Source organism: Idiotropiscis lumnitzeri, chromosome 9 (genome assembly GCF_059441095.1).
Source record: "Idiotropiscis lumnitzeri isolate Australia: NSW breed Sydney's pygmy pipehorse chromosome 9, RoL_Ilum_1.0, whole genome shotgun sequence".
NCBI lineage: Eukaryota > Metazoa > Chordata > Actinopteri > Syngnathiformes > Syngnathidae > Idiotropiscis > Idiotropiscis lumnitzeri.
Genome location: NC_142399.1, coordinates 14,701,310 through 14,725,954, shown reverse-complemented (window position 1 = coordinate 14,725,954; position 24,645 = coordinate 14,701,310). Strand labels below are relative to the sequence as shown.

The following is a 24,645-nucleotide window of genomic DNA, read 5'->3' as shown; positions in this document are numbered from 1 at the left end:
TATAGAATTAACATACACATGCAGCTCAGACAGTGATAATGAGGTCATCCTGGAACTTTGGTTTTGCTCAGACTGATACCAAAATTGTCAGTTTAAAAACAAAATACTTCTTCTCACGAGGGTCACAGGCGTGCTAGAGCCTATCCCAGCTGTCTGCGGGCAGTAGGAGGGGGACACTCTTAACTCATTGCCAGGTTATCGCAGGGCACACAAAGACTAACAACCACTCACACTCACAATCACACCTAGAGACAATTTAGAGTGTTCAATTAATCTGCATGCATGTTTTTGGAATGAAGGAGGGAACTGGAGGACCCGTGAAAACACACATAGCAACGAGGAGAACATGCAAACTCCATACAGGAAGGCCGGAGCCCAGAATTGAATCCAAGATCACCGAAAAATTGGAATAAAATGTTCTCTGTGCCTTCATTAGCCTAAACATGGCATTCTGATTAATATTGCGTTTGTGCAATATGAGTTAAGGAGCAAAATCCACTCAGTTTTAGGCATCACAGGGGCAGCCATTTTGTCACTTCTGTCGACTGAAAATGTCAGATTTGCGCAGGTCGGATAATGACCAATCACGGGTAAACTGTTTTCTAAAACTGAGCCACGATTGGTCGTTATGTGAGCTGAGCAGCAGTGATGTCATTTTCAGTCAACAGCAAGTGGCAAAATGGCCGCCTCCAGCGATGGACAAAAATGGGTGGATTTTACTGTTGACCTCATATTCCACAAACGCAATATTAATTAGAATTCTACGTTTCAACTAGTGGCCCTGCATAGAACATATTCTCAGTGTCTGGGGTGCCTTAAAAAAATCACTTCATTTTGCACAAAGCCAATTTTCAAAGTCTCATTTTATAAATTTTACAAAAAGCTGGAATTTGAACAGGCGTGTCTAGACTTTTTATATGCATTCTATAAGTTTCACTTTTTAAATGAAATTAGCGGAATATAGTCTTTCACAGTATTCTAATTTATTCATACCTCTAGGATACTTAGATGTTCTTACAAGAACAATACACTATTTTTTTCAATGTCTTGAAAAATAACTGGAAAAAAAGTGGGAATTAAAATTCTCAGCACTTATAAAATTAACACACCTTTAGTTTTCACATTTTTTTACAATCACAGTATTGCGCATTAGAGTCATAGTAACAGTACGTAGCCCTGACTGACTGCCAGAAGGCATAAAATGTTTCTAAGAACTACAACCAAAACAATGAATATATAATGAAATAATTTACTGACAGGTCTAATGAAAATTGACCATTATTCTATTTTGAGTTTTGAGAGCTCTTGCATTGGCTCTTATGTGATCGTCACTCGATGGAGATACCCTTTGTGATCTGAATGAGTTGGGGCCAGTGTCTGGTGTTGACACATTGTGTCTTTCCTCTAGTTGTCATCTGTCTTTGTTCACCTGATAGCAGACGCGTGGCAGCTATCAGAGAGACAATGCCTTCAACACAATAGCCAACATTAGGATCGACAGCACGTTTGACACCTGATTTATCCCAAGCACCAGCTGAGCTTTTTAGATGAGCTAACTATGCAACAAAAGAGTCCTGCGTTAGAAGACAGGGTGGAGTCGACACTCTGGGGAGTTGAAGGGGGTTAACCTTGACATCTGGCCCATGGTCCCTCTACCAAGTGCAGGGCAGCTTCCCATAAAGGTCTGCTTTTCTCTTGCAACACCTCCTCCATCTGCTGAATTTCTTCTCAAACAAGTTTTTCCATGACTGCCTGAGGCCATCACATCTACAGACGCGTGCGGGGTGACACTGATCCTCCACTATGAGGCCCATCCATATTTAAAAGGCGTGCATGCAGGTGACCCAGGGGTGGCCCTCTATGGCACAGTCGGGCTGTACTGCAGCCAAAGAATTTGTTGGATATTTCCTCAAATTACAGCAATATGATATAAAGCACATGGAGCTAATGGGCTTTAATTTAGAAGGCACACAGGTGACACGTGCCAGCGCTGCGCAAGCTGCCACGTTTGTAATCTGAGCTGGTGATGTACATGTAAAGATGACAATGAGCTTGCCAATTAGTTCATGAATACAACAGGTGACACCTAAAGAAAGCCCCATTACAAACAAATTTGGGTTCAGTGTCTTCCAAAGCAGTTGATCACTCGGGATGAAAATTTAATCATGACTCATGTAGGGAATTAGCTCTTTGAGGACGGCTACATCTCCAGTTTAGTAATAATCCTTATTCAAAATCATCCGAAGTATTGTGAAAGTGTGAATTTGTTTCATGGGTTATTGTTTTGTTTCTGTTTGCAGCTGACAAACTGCAAGCAGTCAACATGTTTTTGGTTACTAAACCTTTCACACAGTCTATTTCAACACATTGACCAATGAGTGGAGTTTTAAACAAGTAATCCTGAAACTCAAAGTATTGGGAATTTCTGCTTTATGAAGGGAGAACGCAAATAAAATGCAACATAATTAATACAGACATAAAAGTTGATTATGGTTTAACTGCCAGTGGGAGGATAATGACTCCCCATAACATTGAAAAGAAAGTACTTGGTTTTGCATAACTGACATAATCTACTGTGATTAAATTGCACAACACACATTTCATTTTTGTTTTTGTATTGCGTCCACAAATTAACACAAGAGCAGTGAGTCAGTATTATTTCGAGTGACTTTATTGAAAAGGACAATACAATCTTGCTTGCGCCTTTCAAAAACATCCAGAGTACTTTTGTAATTCAATTACAGCAAAAGTAATAGTGTTGCTTAACAGGATTTTTGCAATTGTTTAATCATTAAGTATGAGTAAGCATTCATTTGAAGGACTACTGTTACAATTGGCACTTGATATTACAGCCACCATTTCTGAACTACTTTTGCTTAAACCTTAAACACAACTGTGTTCCTAAACCCCCCTGCACCAAAAAAAGTCTATACAACCTTATTTCCAAACATGCTGGTTTAAAAACCTCAAACTGGCCACAGAAGGCAAATATTAATGTAATATACGTCAGTTTACTGTACCACCAACCTTTCAGGCACCTACACTTTACACACTGTTCAAGCAGAAGGGTTGTGTTTTAGAATATGACCAAAAATGTTTTTTTTATTGAGATGATTAAAAGAGCATACAATGACTTCATACTGTCAGTTATACTAAAGGGCATATCAATGAATTATTTGGAAGAACAGAGAACCATTCAGAACCCAAATCTCTGTCAGCTGTATGTTGGTCAACTTAACTCATCGCATTGCATAAGTGAGTTGTACAATCAAATTGAGTCATACATAAAATGGTGTCGAACTGCTATACAAAGCAGAACAAGAAGACTACAAGAAAATAATCCTCACCACTCGTGAGTCAAAACATTTGCAATGTTTCATGGAGTGGGCTACAATCACCCACAACAATTCTACACATCAATCGGACATGTTATGGCCATGTGACTGATTCTGATTGCTGTGTTGAGAATAGTTGTGGATTTTACAGGAAACATTACCTCCAAGCATATTTAGTGTTTTGCATATTCAAAAAGCGGCACTGACTGGATGAAAAACATTATGCAAAGAGGCTGCTAAGAAGAAGTACAATAATGATAGTCACCCCTTTTCAGCGTTGCGCTAGAAAATGATTTGAAAATGCTCTTCATTTTAGATTTACGTGTTGCAGTCTGACATCTACCAAAGAACCAAATTATATTACAGCATAAAGCAAATGTAGCAATCAAGCTAAAAGGCAAAAAAATGACAGGCAAAATTAATTCATTTCAACACAATCACTCTCTTTCATGTGAACTAAATCCCCTTCAGGGTCCAAATGTGTTCAATGTTTAATGTATCTCATTCTTAGTATTCATATTTCATCATTTGAGTACAGCAGATAGCTGCTGCATGCCTTCACTCTGCAGGCACCTGGTGGGAATAAACATAAATTGCATGCTGTTGTCTATCATGCTGATGGTAATCTATAGATTTATTTGGCTTGTAGGATCATCCTTAGCAATAAAAATGCCCGCGTTAAAAAATAATTTAAATTCCTGAGGTTGAATTTCAAATCAGTTTGCCACAATGAAGTTTAAGTTGGATGAAAAACAGATGGTCTACAATTTGCGTTTTTTTTTTCTGGACTAGTAAATCCACAATTAATGCATTTTCAAATATTTTAAAGCACAACAAATAAAAAAAATAAAAATGAACAGCAAGCCAACTATAAAAGGAATGTGATAATGAAAGGGTAGAATACAATAGAAATATTAATACCCGTGGGTGAGGTCCATTTCAGCTTGCTAACGATGCATACTCACTTAAAGCAGTCGGAAACGAGTGTGTAACGAGAGGTCACACTGGAGCACATACAGTATTCGAAGGCAATCAGTGAGGGGATTTTCCTGAATGGAAAACTGGTTCTTATCTACACATTTAGAACAGTATCCATGCTGAAATGCGCTAACAGCTAAATCACACAGCTTTCCACCATTAAACCGCAACTGTGACAAAAATGTAAATAAAATACACAAACATCTCCATTATCAATCCAATAATTGAGTCAAATTATACTCATTTAAATGAAATACTTTTCTTTGGAAAAAGGCATGGGGCAATTGCCAGCTTGACAGTTTACCATGGTTTTAAATAGTCAAGGTTTCAATTACCACAAAAACCGCCTGTCAATGAGCTTTTCTTCTTTTTTTAGGGGACTTGTAAGCAACTACAACACGATTACCTGTTTGCAGAGTTAATGACGAGAAGCCAGCCACTTTTTTTTCGACTTCTTGGCTGAGCAGAGAGGGGAGGGCTGAGCTGTTACAGGAAGAGTAACTGTGCTAACTCTGTCATACTTGCGAAGGTCTTTTTGCTATGCTGATTAATGTGACTTGTCCTTAAAGAATATAAATAAAAAATATGCTGCCAACAAGTCTGAGTTAGCAAAGGACATGACCAGCCTGCCGGTCTGTACTAAAAATATCTCATCAGTGATGGGACACTGCAATTAGCTAAGGGGAATTAAAACAGGGTAAGAATATTAGCATTTCTTTTTTTTCATTGTACACATTTTGGAACGCAACAAATATTCAATATTTTTGGGGAAAATAAATCGTGTTCAACGTAGGGGAAAATATAATTATTTTTGTTTTAAACTGATATAAAAGGGCATTTCCAGCAGTAATTTTACTCCACCAATATTTTTGCTCATGGTTATCATGCCCATTTGGAATTTCAAAATAACTCACAGGCAAGCAGGGTTCAATGACACTATTAATCTTTACATATGACACAATGTTGCATTTCAATGGAAATACATTCACGAATAAAAGAGTTTGGCTTTCTGTACAAAATCATATACATTCAGGTAAAATAACGACTTTACTGGCAGCGGATAATTATGTTGCTTGCCACAACAAATAATTTTGAAGGGACACTCAACCTCACCTGTGGATTTGGTACCATGAAGAGCAAAGTTGGAACTAAATATTCCTAAAACTAAAATAATCAACAGGAGAAGGTGATTAAAGTCATCAAATGTAACTTTGGGTGTAAGACTGCCATACCGCCAATACGTGATTTAACACTGTGCAAGATGCTGCTTTCTTTTAATGGAATAAATAAATGTAAACCTAAATATGGGTGCATGACTTTTTTTTCTTTTCTTTTTTTAAACATTAATTTTGTCCCTATCAGGGACAGCAACTGAATATTTGAATGTGATGACAACATAGATGCAATTGAGTTTACAGTGTCTGTCAAAAGAAATTTACCGACTTTGAAGGGAAGACATGATGATTGATATTGATTGTGTTTGGTCTGTTCAGAAGATAGACAAACAAAGAAAAGTGCTGTCATATACTGTGGAACAAGACATACAAAAACAATATTTAAACAGAATAGGACTAGACATAGCCGTATAAATCCATCAAACAAGCCTTTTTGTACCAGTGTAAGACACACACGCAGAAGTCATAGGCATGGTATTCGTCGGATACAGTAGCAATCTGACATAAAGTACCTTACATACACATTAGTATTCAAATGTAACAGAGCTGTGTCAGCGTCAATCAATACAAATGCCCCGGTACTTTGTATTGAATGAGAAGAAGGCCAGGAAACAAGTCACAAAAAAAAGCTTTCCCCTGCATCATTTAAAGGTGAGACAGAATGAAATATGTAATTCAATTCCATCATTACATAAAGCAACATGCTTGAATTAGGATTATTGCACTTCAAGTATAAATATCATTTCCAGCTATTTTTTTTTTTTTTTTTTACAAATACCCTTAAATGATAGCCTTCACAATTAAAACAAAAGTTAGCACAACCTCAGGACTAAAATTAAGAATGTAGACTTTGTTCATTTGAAACAATAGTAAGCAAGAGGAGAGCCAATCTGAGAATTATAAAACAGGCTAAATGTGGCAGATTTAAAATGTGTAAACATAAGAGTTACAAATGGTTTGATCGCCATAACGTTTTAACAAACAGCATATGTTTGCTTCCACAGCCTGTAGTAAACATAAATTTGGCTTCTTTTTGACCTCCACAGCTTGTAAGCACATGAGAGCAGCTGAGTGTGCAACAGTGCTGTTGCCTCACAAGTGCAAACACTAAAATTGAAACAGAGCTGTGAGAAATCACCGCATTTGATTTAAACACACTGATGAGTTTCTGTAAGTACCTAAAATGCACAGTATTGGTCACTTTTAACTGTTCATGATTGGAAATATGTAACTGGACTTGGAGAAAAGGATAAGTGTGTTCTATTAAGATTCCTATTGAAAAATCATGAACTTTTCCTTCCACTTCATTTACCCCGAGATACTGATGGGCAAACTACTACCCCACTCTTCTCTATGGTAGTCTCTTGTTGGTGCATCTACTTTTTATTTTTATTGAGTTTACCTGCCTTTTTCTTAGGCTCATAGGGTGTCCGCAGTATGCTTGGCGTTTCCTCCATGACACGCACCAGCAGGTTATCTATGTAGTCCTCCAGCTCCCTGATGTGGGCGTCTTTCTTTTTCACCACATCTTTCTGCTTGATGAGATCCTGCACCACTTCCTCAAAAGACAAGTTTCTGTAGGGTGCCATACTCCCCTGTGACACTTCCTGGTCACGGAAAGACAAGAGACAACAAAAATTGAAACTGATGTCAGAATAAGAGATGTGTTATGTTTATCTTTTGCTTAGTATTGTAAATAAAGGCTGGCTGGCGGGTCACTGGCCAAGTGGAGTGTACATCGTCTGTCTGAAAAGGTCCAGGACCAGTATCACAAAATTGTGTATTTCAAAGTATCCAAATGTTGTATGTATCCAACATTTTTTTTCCAAAAGCCTTATAATTAGTGCATACACATGATTTTGAGCAGTTCAATTCAACTAATAGGATATTGTTGAATCACTGATTTTTTTTTCCCAATCAAGTGTTCATATGCACATTTGTCCTAATTTGTGCATACACAGACTGTGATTGAGGTCCAATGCCCAGAGCACCAAACTTTTCCAGGGCCTGCCTGAGGAACCTCCCTGTAGTCACCGAACTGGCTGCTATTTTTTTTTCTCTTTCCCAAGCTCAAGGGCGGCATCAAGGGGATGCGGACAACATCAAGATGGCTGTGACAACTGTAGAGGATCCCGGAACACACTCTCTCTGGATTTGAAATATACCTCCTTTGAAACCAGTCTTGGAATTTTTCTGACACAACGAGCCTTTTACATCTCCTTGGCGGATGTAAAGAGAGACCTTTCCACCCTCCCATCACTCATATGAGAACTCTCTATTAAAGCGCAACACCATGGTTCTGTTTAGGCAGCTCTTGTATGAGAACAGGAGCGGTAATCGTTTTTAATGAGGGAGCACTTTATCACAGTAATGCTGGGCATCCTCCCCCAAATCGGTAGTGCAGCAAAGGCTTGACTGTTTAAAATACCGGAGTTATCATCATGCACTCCCATCCCTCAGTCATAAGACCACTGCAGAGCAAAGACAATGCAGAATGCCTCGGAATTGGACTGTTTGCCAGGTGTCTTATCACTCCATGAGCACAAAGGCTACTTAGGAGGAGGGAGACACTGGCCAAAATGAAAATTCTCAAAGATTTTGCCTACTGAAGATAAAAAAATGCATCTAATTAAAAGATACAACCCTTGGGCCATTTCAGAGAGGAAAAAGAGAACTGACCATTGTAAGGGAAGAGATGTTGGGTTCACATACAGTGTTTTGAGCCTACATTGTTATTCTCTAACAATGAAATGAGCTTCAGTCGCAGGTGGTAAAGGTCTAGATTTGACCATGAACTGGCAAAGTAATGATGACTATTTCTCTACGATCAGTAGTTGAGGAGAAGATAAGGCGAACATTTGCCATTCTCCAGTTGTGTCATTACCGTTTCTAATGAGCTCAGCTTTGAGAATGTAAAAGCTTCATCCTTTGAAATGTGTGTGTTATCCCCCCTCACCCTGCATGTGGTTAATTAGGGCCTTGAAGAGGAGGAAATGGGAGCTGGCATTTCTGCAAGCCAGTGCAGCATGTGCAGGGGCACATGTGTGGATAATGACAGACCTCAACACTCGCACAGAAAGGTGACGAAAGCCATTATCAGCATCCCCTTTCTCATTTAGGCATCGCTTGCGCTAGTGTAGATACCAAATTTGTAGGGCAGTAGATCACACATTTAAAGTTTCTGAGAACAGAGACATTATATAAGATAACTAAGTATAAGTATTGTGTAAATATTATCAAACCAAAGTCATATTTACATGCCTTTTCCCCAACTATGTTCATATACAAACCAAAGATTTTAACTAACCTCATGAATATTTCACAGTGTAGTTCATATTCAGAGCAGACATGATGATATGAGTGTGCAGCTGCTAATTAGTTGAATAGCACATCTGAATTTTTAGAGGCCACAGTGATCAATGTCACCAGCTGCTGCGACAAATGAGACCTGAGACTTGTTCTCCATTACAAAGTGTCAAAATCTTACAAGTCCATTCTTGCATTTTCAGTTCAAGTAAAAGTGACAACTTGCAACAGAATTGAATGACGAATCATTGTTTGACTTGCTAAGTTGTGCTCAATGTCTCACATTTTTCAAGGCGTAGGTCTCCCTGCTCCCTTGGCTCATGGTGGCGTTTTCATTTGGCTTTTTGTCACTGTAAAGCAAACAAACAGAAGGACAGCTCATTAAATTATAGATGCAATTGAAATTTTCATTTCCTGTGGGGGGAATAAAAACATCAGGTTTGGATACTTGACAAAAGAAACACACTGCTGTGCTTAAACACCGAACTACAGCTTTGACATTAGAAATCCGTTTAATTATAAGGGATGTCCTGATCCGAAATTGGGGCTGATCACATGATTTTCAGCTGATCAGGGCAAAGTGTTTTCATCATTTTCTGAACTAGGTCACACAGTGACCAAATCCAAAATTGTATGTGTCTTGTCAAATGGAACAGTAACGTCTTAATTTCATTTTGCACTATGTGGTGCAGAAGAAAGTAAATTGTGTAGGACACTTCTAAAATAGCCTAAATCTGCCTTGCGTGATATAAAGCTGTCAACGTATATTTTCTTTCTTAATTTATTGCAAAGGTTTTGGATTGAGACTTTGTATTGGCAAATACTTAAATCCAAAGATTCAGACTCAGACTCTGTTGCCCAAAAATTGTGATCGGGACATCCCTATTAATTATATACATTAAAGCGCTTCAAAGTATGAATGTACTACATTACAACTGACCAATGAGCTACTGGATGATACACACTGCATTTAAGATGATGGACCTGTAAAGATAAGTGGTTAATTGAGTGGTCTATCACTTTAAAAAATCTCATTATGATTGCTCAGAGGGCTCTGTTATCAAGCCAAAGCTCTCTAAAGAGCCTCTAATGACACCTTCTACTCTGATAAAGCAAAATGTAGTCACAGTGTTCCTAAACTCTCTATGGAAGGCAGGAAAAGACATAACAGGCCCATTGGAAATAAAAACATTTAACAACAGACTGAGACAAAGAAGGGAGTCCATGAGAGAAGCTTTCTAAGGCTAATGAGAATACTGTAAACATCCTGTAGATTGGGCGCTGTCAACCTGGGTTCCGTCTCATGGTCATGGGAAAGCAAGATCTCTGTTTTATGAAAACATGACAACGGTACAGCATGTATTATCAAACAGTATGTACCTTGTTTTGTAGTTGGAGCTGAAAGGGTTACTAGGTACTTGTGTGTCGCCACTAAATGGGTTGGGAGAGCGCAGGTCACCAGAACTGCCCGAGCTGCCCGAACGACCCCCATTGCTGGTCTTGCGGCCATCCTTCTTTCCGGTCATGCGTTCAAGAAGGCTGATCTTCTCCTTTTTCTCCTTGGGCTTGTCCCACAGCTGCCCTTGCTCCCCCTCGAATGGGTTGCGGTTGCGTGGGAGCGTGGCATACTTCTGTGGCAGGGTGTCACTGATATCAGGAAAAGGGTCACTGTGTGCCTCGTTGTCTTGGAGGCCTGGTACCTCACTCTGGGAACGCCTGTAAGGACCAGCTGTACCTGCACCCAAGGAGCAAAGTCATTACATGATTCATCAATGTTTATGGGCCTTTAAAGATTACAGATAGACAAAATTGTTGATACCCCTCTGTTAATGAAAGAAAAACCCACAAAGGCAATACAAACAACTACTATCTAACAAAAGTACTGATAAAAATGTAATGAAAATTAACCAACCGAGATCAGTCATTGCTGTTTAATTGTGGGCCAACAAAATTATTTAAAAAAAAACAAAACAACTAATGAAACGGGCCAAAATGACAGTAGCCCAAGAAAAGAAAAGAAAAGAATTTTAACCATCAGGACAACCAATGTGTCTCCTCTAATTAGCATCACAGGTGTCTTCAAATATATAATCAGTAAGTTGATTATAGCCGAACCAATGTGTGGCTTAACTTCGTTCAAATAAGTGACTAGTTACCTCAGTGAAACTCTTATTGTTATGATATTGTGCATACAACCACAATCAAACACGGTTTGATGGATACGCATTGAAGGGTAAAGGACAAGAAAGCTCCGGTGTTAGCCAGAAAATTACAAATGTCCCACAAAGTACACAAAAACAGTATATCTTTCTTTTACATTACTATGTACATTTTGAATGGCATAATTTCTCTTAATGTCTGTTTTATTGAATTGTATCTTTAATCAATAGAATTGTGTATTGCTGATGTGACTTGTGTGCGAGTTCCCGCTCAGTGACGGTGTGTTGTTCGTCTTTATGTGACCTGCGACTGTTTGGTGATATGCACTATTGAAAATTACGTGACATCAATAGAACTGTTTTTGAATTTTATCTTTAATTAATTCGTTTTTTATTTTATCTTAAAATTAATTTAATGGTAGATATTACATTTTAAAATAAAATTGACTATATTTAGCCTTTTTTTTCCCAGATCTTTATTTTGAATAGTAATAACTGCTTATGTGCTGGGGCTCCTTTGTCGCATCTGGTACAATGTTCCTTGAATTTGTGCTGGCCGGGCACAATGACATTTGAAGACGATAAAGGTATTCGAGAGAGAACTCTTTGCTTTGTCTAATTGTATCTCTTGTAATGTGCGGGTTTATTGTATTGGCTTCATCTGTATCATTAATTGAAATAGAATTAGGCGAATGTATAAGTGTAAGTGTGACCTCATTAACCTCAAACTCCTTTGAGGTAAAACATTTGGAGAAATCACATGTATTTGTTTTTACATTATTGTACAACTTGTGTACATTCCAGTGGCTCTGTCATGCATACTGACATATACATGTGACCGCATAAAAAAGCATGGCATGAATTATGGCATTAAAAATTGTAAGGTAGATAATTCAGCTGCAATGTGTTTCTTCTACTTTTATCCACGAGGGCAAGATATAATCTTGTATTTCCATAGGTCCTTTCGACATCAAAAAAAAAAAAAAAAGATTACCAACATTTCGGCTACTCACCACTTTCTTCTATGGAATTCATTGAGTCCAGTTTGGGTCGAAAGTGGGTTCCAATGAGATCTGACATGGAGTGGGCTGCAGAGAGTTTGTGAGACCCAGAGAGTAGCGATCTCTTAGCCTTGGTTTCGCGCTGAGCTCGCGGTTCTGGGGCAGTTGGATGATAATTAGGGTCCAAGTCGCATGCTGCAGAGCGAGGTAAGATGGCTGAAGACGTGTCACCGTCATGTTTGCGACCCTTGATTTTAACCTTTAGTTTCGAAAAAGGCGAGCGGGGCTTCTCCTTTATGGAGAGGTCAAACATACTGGCAGTCATATTATTCCGCATGAACTGGATGCTGACTTGGATGCGTCCTCGCTCCTTCTTCTTCTTTGATGGCTTGGACTGCAAGATGTACCAGCTAAAATGAAAAATAGAGAAAGCTTAGCATGTTCAATGGGGACATTTTTATATCTAAAATCAAAACAAAAGCAGAGGATTTATCTATGTTGATTATCTGTTTAAGCAGAACTCAAGAATGCCATACAAGGTTAATTTGAGCATACTAATCCAAAATCTTGACACCAATTCAGAGGATCAAATCCTTTGATTTTTGAAGAATCTGTCATTCAAGACAAACATGATTCTTTATAAAACACAATATATGAAATGGGATGTGCTTGAATAGGAGTATTTCAGGCTTCCTTTTGGGCTCCTATTCATTTAACCTCCCTGTGTTTTCAACTGGAAGTAATGGGATTTGTGCTTTCAAAATAAAGTGGCATTTGCACAAATCTGGCCTTTGTTCAGAACTGCAAAGACAAGCAACTGGGACATTGAATTGCAGGGTGACCGGCCATTTCATGCGTGCTAATCAGTCATATCCTCTGTGTTATGAGAACTGTAAAAAAAGGCAATTCAGCAAGCCACTATTTATAAATCAAGTAAATCCATGACCTTTTGCCATCAATCAACAATGTGACATCACCTGAAGTCAAATGCAAATTACTAATTGAAAAATTGGATTGAAAAATTAACAAATAAATAAGCTTATCCTTCTTTAGCACACAGTTTTAGTTTTTAATGCGACGGTAGTATTGCTCAATGCAAGCAATATCGATATGGAATAAAGAACTGCAGCTGCTGAGGGCTATTGTTAACCATCAAGCCCGTGGCCCGGTAGCCGAGTCATGAAGAGTCCATTTCCCAGGCTGCACGCCACGCTCAGTCAGATCAGCAGCCACAGCATGCCGCTGCTTTGGGGCCGGCACAGCAGCTCAACTGTGTCTCAAGGCCAAGATAAACCTCCCTGCGCTTGGAACCACAAACCTCCTGCTTGGCCCCTGGACCGCTGGGAAACTCCTCACAATCAACAAACACAGGTGTGCGATAATTATGGGCTGCCTGCTCAGATATCGAGACAGTCTTTCCTCCCCAATATGTCAGTTCAAAAACATCACAAATGGGCTGCAGCAAATGCAGCACACAGACAGTGAAATGTGCTCGTAGCGTCTCTAGGGTCTTGGAGTCATTGTCAGACTTTCCTGGAGTGTCGGAATAGGCCAACAAGCAATATGGGCCATATCCATTACCAACACTCAGCTGAAAAGGTCCATGGCCTTGAAGTGAATCAGCTCAGGCACAAATGGGGAAAAAATATGTCCCACTTTCACACTGATTATAACATATTGCAATTCTCTAAACTGATGGGCACAGAGGAAGTGCTAATGTATTTTAATGTTGGCGAGCTAATTAACACCAGATCCAATTTAGTCGATCGGTTCCTGTTTCCTTAATGTCGGGTTAAGCAACAGCATGTGTGATGTAGGGGTCAAATCAATCTTTTAGTTTACTCTTTGCTTTGGGAAAATCACATTTTTCACAGTCTGTGCTCTGCCTTTCATCAGTCAGTAGAAATACAAACGTAAGGTAAGAAAGACAATAATATAAGGCAAACAACATTACTTCAGAGACAACAAACTGTTTTTCTTTGATTTAATGTTGGCTTATAAAGCTGTTTAACATGAGACGGCATAGTCATAATGCGGTTAGCACATATGCCTCCCTGCACTAAGGGTGGTGGTACAAATCTCGCCTTATTGTAGAGTTTGCATGTTGCCCCCATGATTCCGTGTTCCTACGTTTCGTTCCACATTCCAAAAACATGCGTGTTAAATTCATTGAAGACTCTAAATTGTCCTTAGGAGGCAATGTGAGCCTGAAGGCTTCTTTTTGTGACCAGCAATTGACTGGCGACCAGTTCAAGGTGTACCCTGAATCCTGGCCAATGTCAGGTGGGATAGGCTCCAGCTCACCCATTACCCAAGCAGTATTGAAAATTGATAGACGGGTGTCTAACATTTCATGTTTAACCAGTGTTACTAGTTCCGATGAGGCCAATTTGTGGCACCCACGTTAGTAATTGGGCAAAAAAAATCCAAAGTAGACCCATTGCTAAACCTTAGAACATAAACACAATAGTTTGCCTGCTATAACTAGTGGCTTGCTTACTTGTGAATCTGGTGTCTCGGTATGAGGAAAACATCAGCAGTTTGAAAGTATTTTAATTTGGAAAACCATTTCACCGCGATTTGTAAATTTTGTAAACCCAGCATTTCATGTGGAACCACGTGCAAAGCTACCGCTTAGAATTGAAGTTTATACTCTGGTTTTACTTCCACATATTAGAACTTTGTCCTAATTGTGCCCCGAAATAATGGAAGTAATAATTTCGTGATTCAGATAGAGCAGTGCAAACAATTTGTTTTCCACTTTTTCCCTTGCGCCTTGAAGTGTTTGGAATAATTGTTCCCCATGCACTGACTAATCTCCTGCTCATCATAATCAAGTGTATATCATGATTTTAATTTGTGACATGACAAAACATTCCCTGTGAAAACCTAATTTAGTCAATGCAACTTCTGCAAACATGTTCCAATTCTCACATGTGCATTTCGAAACTGAACCACTGCTAATCATATATATGGAATAAAAAAAAAGCCCATTGAGGTCGTGTAAAAACATGGAGATATCAATTTATACAAGCCTGAACACAGTAGCAGTACCAAAACAAAAGTTGTGCAGTGAGTTACACAGTCATACAAATTATTTTAGAAGCATTTAAAATGAATACTAAAGAAGTTAAGCAAAGGTACATGGAAGGTAACTGTAGCACAATTTACACAAGACTAATTCTACTCTTTGCCGACAGTCTAGATGATCCATATTACAGGCATCATGCGCAAACATGTTTCAGCAGTCACTTAGTTATCGTTTCATTTTCATGGTTGAGATGTTTGTACAAGTGCACATTAGAGGGAAGGATATTCGTACAAACATACATTCGTAACAAGATAATGGTTTTGGACAGCTTTACAGCAACATCCGATGCCATACTATAAGAATAGCGTAATATCAATACTCACTCAGTTTTCTGCCGCTGCTTGTTGTCAAAGACTTCGTTGAGGTTGATTACTCGCTGACCCAGGAACTTGTCAAGCCCGACCAAGGATCGATGCATAACAATGAAGCACAACTCATAGATTTCAGGGTTGCCATCCAAAAGTAAACCAGGTAGTTCAAAGGAAGCTTCTTCTCTCCAGACGGGGTTGAGTGTCTTCTCTGCCACTGATGTCGAGTATTTTTCCTTACCCAGCTGGATGATAGTGTATGCATCATTAGTGCCATTTTTGCCCTTGGGCTGTAAACCAGAAGCTTGAAGAACAGTGGCTTGGACATGAGTTGGAAACCACTTTTGAGACTGTTCGGCCAGTGACATTGTCTGTCCTGGTTCGCAATGGTACTCTTATAGTGTTATAAAAATAAGTACGTAAGGTGAAAAAAGACATTTGACAATCATTTGTTATTCATGTTATTGTTGCCTCCCTAATGTAATATAAAACAAGGTAAGGAGAGGAAGCCACATTTCATAAATCCACAAACCCAGATATGCAAGCCACTGCTGAGTCATCTGTGGAGGGAGGGAAAACAAATCTACATTAACACAAAAGGAAACACATACACAAATGTTTTATGGCAGTAGTACTAGAATCAACAAGGGAATATAACACATATTCTCCTTCATGAACGTGAATATATAAATATGCAAACACAAAATATAGACAAAGGCTTCAGAACCGGGGTCACAAAATATATATTTGTGGTGGAGAAGTCATGGAAAATGTGTTAGAGTACAAGGAGGATTATTCTAAAGAGAATAACTTTCAGTTTGGAATTTAACTATATCTTTTGTGACGCAAGTCATGGATCTTCTTTGGCAGACCTGGTATGGATTTTATTTATTTATTTATTTATATATATGAAGAGTGAGAGAGAGCGAGATGCTAATACAGGAGGGACATGGCTCATATAAATCTAAATATATACATATTTACTACATGTATGACGAAATCTAATGCTGCATCATGGTGTTAGTCCTGGCAGTACACTGTGATGCAGCAGGTTGACGGGCATATTGCAATAGTTTAAATAAATTTGCAGAGATTTCTGTTTCTCTTATCTATTCTACCACATCATGTGAAGCAAAGCAACGTTTTAAATATATTAACACAGTGAACGTGTTCTGTAAATGAAATGAATCGGTGTGGTTTTGTTTCTCTACCTATACAAACAGACAATGAACAACACCATGTTTACCTTACAATTAAATGAAGTTAATATATTAACGCCCTCAATAAACGGTGATTCTCGTACGGATTTTGCCATTGTTTTAATCAAACAGGCGACTAACATTAGCTATAATCGGCTAGCTGCCGTGCTAACAATTTCATAAAGCTCTACCAATGATTCTTACCTCGCAAGCATATATAACGATCTTCCAGTGCAATACATACTGGCTCCATTAATACAAAATAGTTTATTTCCACGCGAGATGACAGCAAAATAATATTAGTTGAAGCTACAGTTATCACTCTTCTTCGCTAACAACCGCACTCGAGCAACTGTAAGCTCCGCTTCCGTGTCCGACGTCACTTCCGCCCACGCCAACAGAAATTGAGGAAGTATAGTATAGTAAACTAGCCGGCTTTTGGCTCAAGACCACGCCCACGAGTAAAACATTCGCCTGGCATGCGAAAACAAAGAAGCCGACAAAATATGAAGCAAAGTGTAACCTCATAATTTCCTACCTTGCGGTCTGAGCAATGCGTTTATATTATGTAACCAGGCGAGCGATATTAACGCCTGAGAGGCTGCAACGTTTGCCCAAGAGCTACTTGCAAACACGGAGAAACATGAACCACGCAGCATTACAAAGACGGAAAATCGATTTGGAGAAACAAGATATCCCTCTCATTGGCCACCCATAAGAACATTATTTTATATAGTTAGCTCCAAGTGTCGTTTGTATTTGTTAAAAAGACCACTGGAATCTGATGTTAAAACAATTCTAAATCTAATTTGAACGTGTTTTTGAGTATATTTCCTTGCATTAATGTGTGTGTGTGGGGTGGAGTCACAGATCTAAGCAATTAACCCAGACATGCTGACACAAATTATGTACACTCCAGTGGTAAAGTGGCTGTCTCTCAGTCTGAGGGTTTTGGGATTGTTTTTCAACCCTTGAGTGACTTTTTTTTAACAAAATAGTACTATTCAAGTAAAATGTAGGCAAAAACTCTCCTTGTAAAATTTACTTAGAATTTCTGATTAAAAAAAACTATTTTTTTAAGTAAATGTCTCTCCAATATTTTTCAGTGTACTGCATTTGAGTCATTAAACATTACATCAAAGTTGAACTACTTTTTTCATTGCAGATTATTTTTTGTTTGTTTTTGATGTGCCTATTCGTGCTGATAGCAATACTTTGACCTCTAAAAACGTGCCGATACAGCTATACCAATACCACTTCACCAGCCTGACATAAACCTGAGAAGGAACCAGGTCAATTGTGTGGCAATATATAGATTAAAAACCGCGGACAACATTCTTAGTATATTACTACATGATCTGCTTTGCAAAATGGATAATGAACTTCATCCAACGGAAGCAACCGCCCAAGCTAGTTGTATTCCCACCACAAAACTGAGGCGGCAAACTGATCGGGCGCTCCACAATGGGTCACCCACCCTGCCTGACACACAAATCTATGTACACGGACCTCCACAATAAAACTATGAATGGTTCATTAAATGGTTCCTTTGATCGCTTTTCTGTTATTTGGATAACCAGCAATTTTTGGGATAACACTTCAGAAAAATGTAAAACAGAGAACAGGGTAAGAAAAACAGGAAACAGTTTGATAATGTCTCGCTTTATGATGTACACCGGTATTCATGCATCCCTAGTTGCGGCAAGTTATAAAAACAGGTGTGGCATTTAATGACAGCAAAAAAAAAAAAAGTACTTTTGTACTTAAGGTCAAATCCGAGTCTGTAGTTGTTTCCTATTAATAAGGTACAGTTGTTCAGTTTATAACTACTTCTATTTTTACCAGAATATATATTTTTTAAGTAAAACATTGTGAGTAATTTTGCCATCTCTTTCTATCACTGTGAGTTCATGTGCACACATGAGCGTGTGTCATGCTCTGTGTACTTTACTTGAGAGCAAAATCATACAAACATCGTAATTGCTTATGTCTCCTGAGTGGGACATGGAGGCACAGATAAGAGGCTCCCTTGAATGAGCACAGATGTGATTGTCAGCCCACTTGACAAATGCATCTTAACCAATCACACCAGACTGTTGGTTTTATCGTGGTGCTGCCTCCACTTCCATTGTACACACAACCAGTCTGAGGCGCTGGCTAAGGCCGTTCATCAAATACTGTACAATATTTAAAAAAAAAAAAAAGTATAATCTACTTATGCTTCTTTGAATGACATGTTAGTGAATTACCGTAGCCAAAACAAATGACAGTTTATTTATTTATTATTTAAAGGCTGTATCCCACTAATCACGAACATTTGCGAAGGTAGCAAATGTGAATTTTTCTCCAGGGGTCGTTCAAAGTCGCAAAAGGTTGCAAAGACGTCAGCAAGATGTTCGTCAACGATTTTTAATGGTGTCAAACAGTTTTTCTTGTTGCCTGGAAGTAGCAAAGAAGATTTGAACGTAACAATTTGTCACCACTAAGACTGTTGGAGAAACGTCTGTGACCATTTGCGATCTTGACTGAACCCTGCCGAAAAGGTTTAATGTTTAATGTTAACAAGTTAATAAAATGGCAACCAAATGCAGGGGTCTTTGTATCAATGTCATAATATGATATATAACAGTTATGTTTTTCACTGTGACGCGTATAATGGCCCTCTGAGAGAAATCATCACTGGAATGTGGTCCATGACAAAAGTAAGTTTGACACCCCATGTGAAGAGGTGATTGGAATTTGAAGTGTAATTTTAGAATATCCTATGGTACGACAGCAATTTGATGCAGCTTACTGGAATTTGGTGTTTGCTTGTTTTTTTTTTGTTAGTTTTTTGTTTTTTTTTTTTTTTTTTAGAATAGTGAAAACACACAAAAATCGACACGTGTCACTCACTGGTGAGCAAATTTCAGAACAAGCCCACTGGCTACACTAGTGATGATATCTGATATAACTAGTTCCATCAGCACCCACATTACTTATCAGGAATATTTTATTACCTGTTGCATTTGGGAGTGTTTCATTGAATTATTTTAAACATTGTCCAGATGCATGCTTACGGTCCACACTGGTTATGGCACTCCCATGATTTAACAATAAGTCAAACACTTTCATATACTAAATCCTCCACAGAAACAAAATACCAGTGCACCACTCCTTTGTGAGATAAAAGGTGAAAGACGTCACATTCCAACATCACCTGTATCCTTTTATTACCTTCCACTGCTATTGCTGCATTTGAAAATAAGACATCAGTCTATAAATTAGGCATCAGCATAGTCACAAGGTCGTAAACTGTCCAACATATAAGTGAACCAGCTTGCAAAATTTGGCTCCACATGCTCAACCATATTAGATGTGGCCCCTAAGGGCTGTCATCCTCTGTTGTGCATGTGGTTGTGGTTTACACCACATTATTTAACATTAAAGCATAAATGTTGTATTACATTTTTAAGGCAAAATCTAGCCACCATATTGCCCATCTGCTAGGGGGGAGCAACTAAATTTATGCTCTGAATGTGAAGGTGATGTACAAGTTCTGCAGGACTGACTGATTTAAAAGGTCTTTAGCTTTTAGTCCGGCGATCAGTTTAGATCCTGAATAAATTTCAATGAAAAAAAAAAGGAGAGAGGCTCACAAATCACCCCCGCTTTTGCTTTCAGGAATGTTTTTGTGGAAATGCATTGATATATGGATGCAGATGTGCGACTTAGTGTGAAGAGCAGAGCGAACACAGGCCACTAAGATGGAGCCTGGTGACTCCCTAAAAGTCTTCAGCTCCACCTTTTAACCTCAAAAAGAGTATCATGTAAAAATGCGGAAATGTCGTCCATTCTAATGCTTTATGGACTTTGTAAGATTTAACCATCACTGCTGTATTTTAGTGAAAAAACCCCCATTTGTAACAGCCGATAACTCGGGTGACCAATCGCAAGATTAAACTGGATGGCTTTTTGATGAGTTGCAGCAAATAAGACTTTTGGGATCGATTTTCATTTTTTTAGGCATCATATGTGTAAATGTTGATGATGATTTTCGTACAGGCGCAAGGCTCACTGCAGATGGATTTATTTAATTATTTATTTTTCAACCCCCCACAACTCCATACTTAAAACGACGTTCAAAATATGGGCAAATCAAAATCAGTAAATAAGTAAATAAATATATAAATAAATAAATAAATAAATAATTGTAGACTGTGCAGTGGTCCACTGTCTACAACAGGGGTCTTCATTCTTGTTCCTTGAGGGCCGCTGTCCTGCCTGTTTTCCACCTCTCCCTGCCGCATCACACCAGATTCAAATGATCAGATTTAGATACTCAGCAAGATCGGCCGAAGTCAGAAAACGATCCTCATTATTTGAATCAGGTGTAAATGCAGATGGGAGAGATGGAAAACAGGCAGGTCAGCAGGCCTCGAGGAACAGGAGTGAAGACCCCTGGTTTAGGGTCAGCAACACATTCCCAGGTCATGTTCAGTGGAGCAAAGAAACAGGTGTCCGTCCTGCCATCATCTGTGTCTGCCCTGAGGTCAACCCATACACAGTGAGATCATTTATCCGAACTTTTTGGGAGGCAATTTAGGGACAAGAGTATGTTTGTTAACGTTTGGAAACTGTTAACCCCAAATAAAATGAAACAAAAATAAATGTAGTGCAAGTTTTTAAGCATTCTGCTAAATGTTTCACTGATTTAACAACTTCAGCAATTAATGTAAATCATGAATCAAATGCCTTTCTTATTATAACCATTGGCATGCTAAGTATACCAGCGTGTACAAAGATAACTCTTGCATGTAGTAAAAGCTTCATGATGTAAAGTAGTACGTATATGAATTTGCAGAGACAAGCGCCTTCGTGCAAAAGAAAAATAGTGTGGGCTGTATCATTTATTATATTTAAAAGCTTGTGGTGCTTGCAGCAGAATGGAATCAGCTTATTACCAATTTCTACGAGGCTATAAACATCCCATACATCTACTCATTTTGTACTCTTTTATAGCAATATGCCCATACTAAATAGGAAATTAACATTCTTTTTTTTTCCTCACTTATAAGCATTTAAGTCAGAACCAACATCAAGTTAAATCAAATTTAATCTCAAGTTATTCATTTCAGAGCCCAGGATGGATGTAGTGATACATAAAATAGGATTTCTTTCTTTCTTTTGAAATCTGTTTTTACAGCTGCTCTACATAAACACATAAAAGTATTTTGTCCAACACGATGAAAATGGTCACTGATGGTGTCGTGGTACACTCGCCCGAGTTGTGTGCGGGCAGCGTGGGTTCAGTTCCCACTCAGTGACGGTGTCTATGTCTGCCCTGTGACTGGCTGGCGACCAGTTCAAGGTGTAGTGCGCCTTTCGCCCGTAGTCAGCTGTGATAGGCTCCAGCACCCTCCCGCGACCCTGTACAGGATAAGCGGTGTGGATAATGACACATGATGAAAATGGACGAACACATTAGGGACACACTCTGACATGCACCACGCTTGAAAATGTGGTCTTTAGTACAATATACATACAGGATTGAATTTAATGATTTATATTTTGCCAGATTGTAATAAGGTTTGGATCATCGTTTGCACATTTTATGAACAACGAGAGTGAATTCTTCACAAAAAGATTTCCAACAATATCAAGAACACCATCATCAATAAGAATTGAATTATAGCATTAATAAAAACTCAAAGGCAGAAACACTGCAAATAAAATAACTGTATACTGTGTAAAAGGAGAGAAGATCATTGCATCATGAGAATTCCCTCATATATATATATATATATATATATATATATATATATCATCTTTTATTGAGGGCCTAGCAAAAAAACGATGACGCGTGTACGCGCAAGTGTGTACGTGTGTATCTGTTTATATGTGTTACTATGAGTCACCTTAAATATCTCAGGATCAACTTTAAATATCTATAGTCACCGTTCCCCAGAGTGGTTCCTTAGTCAGGTCAGATACTTTGTTGGTCTTTCAACATCCTTCTTGCTCTTCTTACCACACCAAAGCACATGTCACGGACACGCTGTTCTCTCCATACACGATAACTTCATATGAGTTAACGTGTCTGCCAGATGTTTGGATTTTAGCAGCTTCAGTAGGGTTTCTAAAGATTTATTGAGTATTTGTTTGCAATTCATAGATAAGTTATTTCATGTTTAATCAGATTTGCACTTTTTGAAATATATTGTACTGATATAAGGACACGAGACATTCATGAACATGTTTGCACAGGTGCTACGTAAACGACTTAGTCGATCTGTATTTTGGCAATCAAGTTTACTTTGATGGGCAGTTCATGTGGATGTATATTTTCATTGATATAAATATCTGTGTGCTGGTGACATCCTGGTGACACGAGATCATTTTTGCGTTCATTTTGTCAGTGTGACAACAAAGGTCAAGGCCAGTGATGGAGAGATGTTCTAATACTGTTTCATTCTTGCGTTATATCAACCACAAAAGGTTAGGCAGATGACATTAAGCAGACCTGCCATTTTTTGATTGGCAATTTGAGGCTCATGACCTTTTGTGATGTACAGTTGCTGCTTCCGATGATATTAAAAAAAAAAAAACAACCTTTGTACGACTAGTTTTCTATTCATGTAAATGTCTGCATAAAAGATTCATGGTGCGGCACTGCGGCAGAAAAGTTACAATGGTAGAAAAAAAAGGCTTCATTTGAGCTTGACCCAGGAAGGCCAATTAAGGAAAAGGAAGGGGAGAAGGGATAACGTGTGACATGCAGCTGAGCTGGGAAAACAAATGGGAAGATTAGAAGGTGGCAATGTACAGAGTTGGAAGTGGAAAAGGGAAAGAATTTAAAAAGCATCCACAGAAAAATCGAAATCAAAATAATAAGTCATAAAAAAACCCGGTAGTATATTTTGAATATGGATGATCATACCTCGGAAGTATATTCCCTGGACCTTAGTTAGAAGAAGCTCTTTGCCCATCTTTTGCTGCAAGATGAGGAAATTTGGGTTTCAAACGATAGAGGGCCACATCAACATTTCAGACGTCACTTCTCACTCAGTATCCACATCTGGATCAGATACACAACTTAAGATAACATCTTTACTTTGAACTCACCCATTTTAATTTGCATTTAAGTACTGGGACATGTGACTGACAGGTGCATTTTGTTGCCTAGTGGTGTCCTGTTAACAATGATCAGAAAAACAATAAATAGTGCTGAATGCGTCCACTCAGTTCTACAAAGTAGATTTGAGTTTTTGCCCAACCATACATGTTGGAGGTGTGACCAACATGAACGTCGGGGAGCCGTCGATGGTTGGGAAACCATTGCAAAACATTGTCCATTGACTGTACAAGCATTTGTAATGTGAAGAAGAAAGAAACCACTGGTACAATAAGTTACAGCTGTTTAATGGGCAGACCAAAGAAAACAATAACAGTTAATGACAGAAACATTGCCAGAGCTGCAAAGAAATACCCTAAAACAAATGTGTGACATCTGCAACAACTTCTAGAGTGCCGGACTGAAGACGCCACAAGTTACTGTTTGTAGAAAAAAAAATTACGGAGGTTACAGAAGATGCAATGAAATCATGAACGACAACAATTGGAAGAGCAGGTAGGAATTAGATTTTTTTTTTTGCCCAAATATTCTCAGGCATGCTTTCATGGGTGAGACAAAGATTAATCTTTCATAAAGTATTGGGAAGGTTAAAGTTTGGGGAGAGGAATGTGCTTATGAGCCCAAACATGCAGCCTCATTTGAGAAACACAATGGAGTTCATGTCATGGCTTGGACTTCAATGTTTCTGCTGAGATAGCTTATTCATCTTCATACTTGCTGTCTCACATGATGGCAGCAATGAGCAACTCAAAAGAAAAGTTTCATGTGCCAATTAAGAGGCAAACTAAGCAAGCCTATTGGGAGCGCTTTCAACATAATGATCCGGAACCCACTCCCTAAACATCACATTTTAGAGAATGCATTTTACCTACTAAAGAGTGGATTGAAAGGAATAATCCTTTAAAATAAACAACAATTAAAAAATGGCCTCACTGTGCCAATACATCTGCCTGGAAGTGCTCTTTGGCTGAAAACCAAG

General features: G+C 38.6%; 1 protein-coding gene across 3 annotated transcripts in view; it reads right to left on the bottom strand.

Annotated features, from left to right (window-relative positions):
* The window catches only part of rab11fip2 (RAB11 family interacting protein 2 (class I)), a 48,419-nt gene extending 31,450 nt beyond the window's left edge, over positions 1 to 16,969 (bottom strand). For 2 of the 3 annotated variants that reach the window (XM_088305213.1, XM_088305212.1), the window contains exons 1-6: positions 16,757 to 16,969; positions 15,369 to 15,913; positions 11,967 to 12,364; positions 10,175 to 10,529; positions 9,078 to 9,144; positions 6,895 to 7,095 (exon numbers count right to left, since the gene is read on the bottom strand). In XM_088305213.1, coding sequence (XP_088161339.1) covers positions 6,895 to 7,095; positions 9,078 to 9,144; positions 10,175 to 10,529; positions 11,967 to 12,364; positions 15,369 to 15,721 — 1,374 coding nt within the window. In that variant the 5' untranslated portion in view covers positions 15,722 to 15,913; positions 16,757 to 16,969. Of the gene's footprint in view, positions 1 to 2,655; positions 7,096 to 9,077; positions 9,145 to 10,174; positions 10,530 to 11,966; positions 12,365 to 15,368; positions 15,914 to 16,756 lie in introns of those variants that run through there. The other variant, XM_088305211.1, reaches the window with a different exon arrangement.
* Positions 16,970 to 24,645: the final 7,676 nt, after the last annotated feature.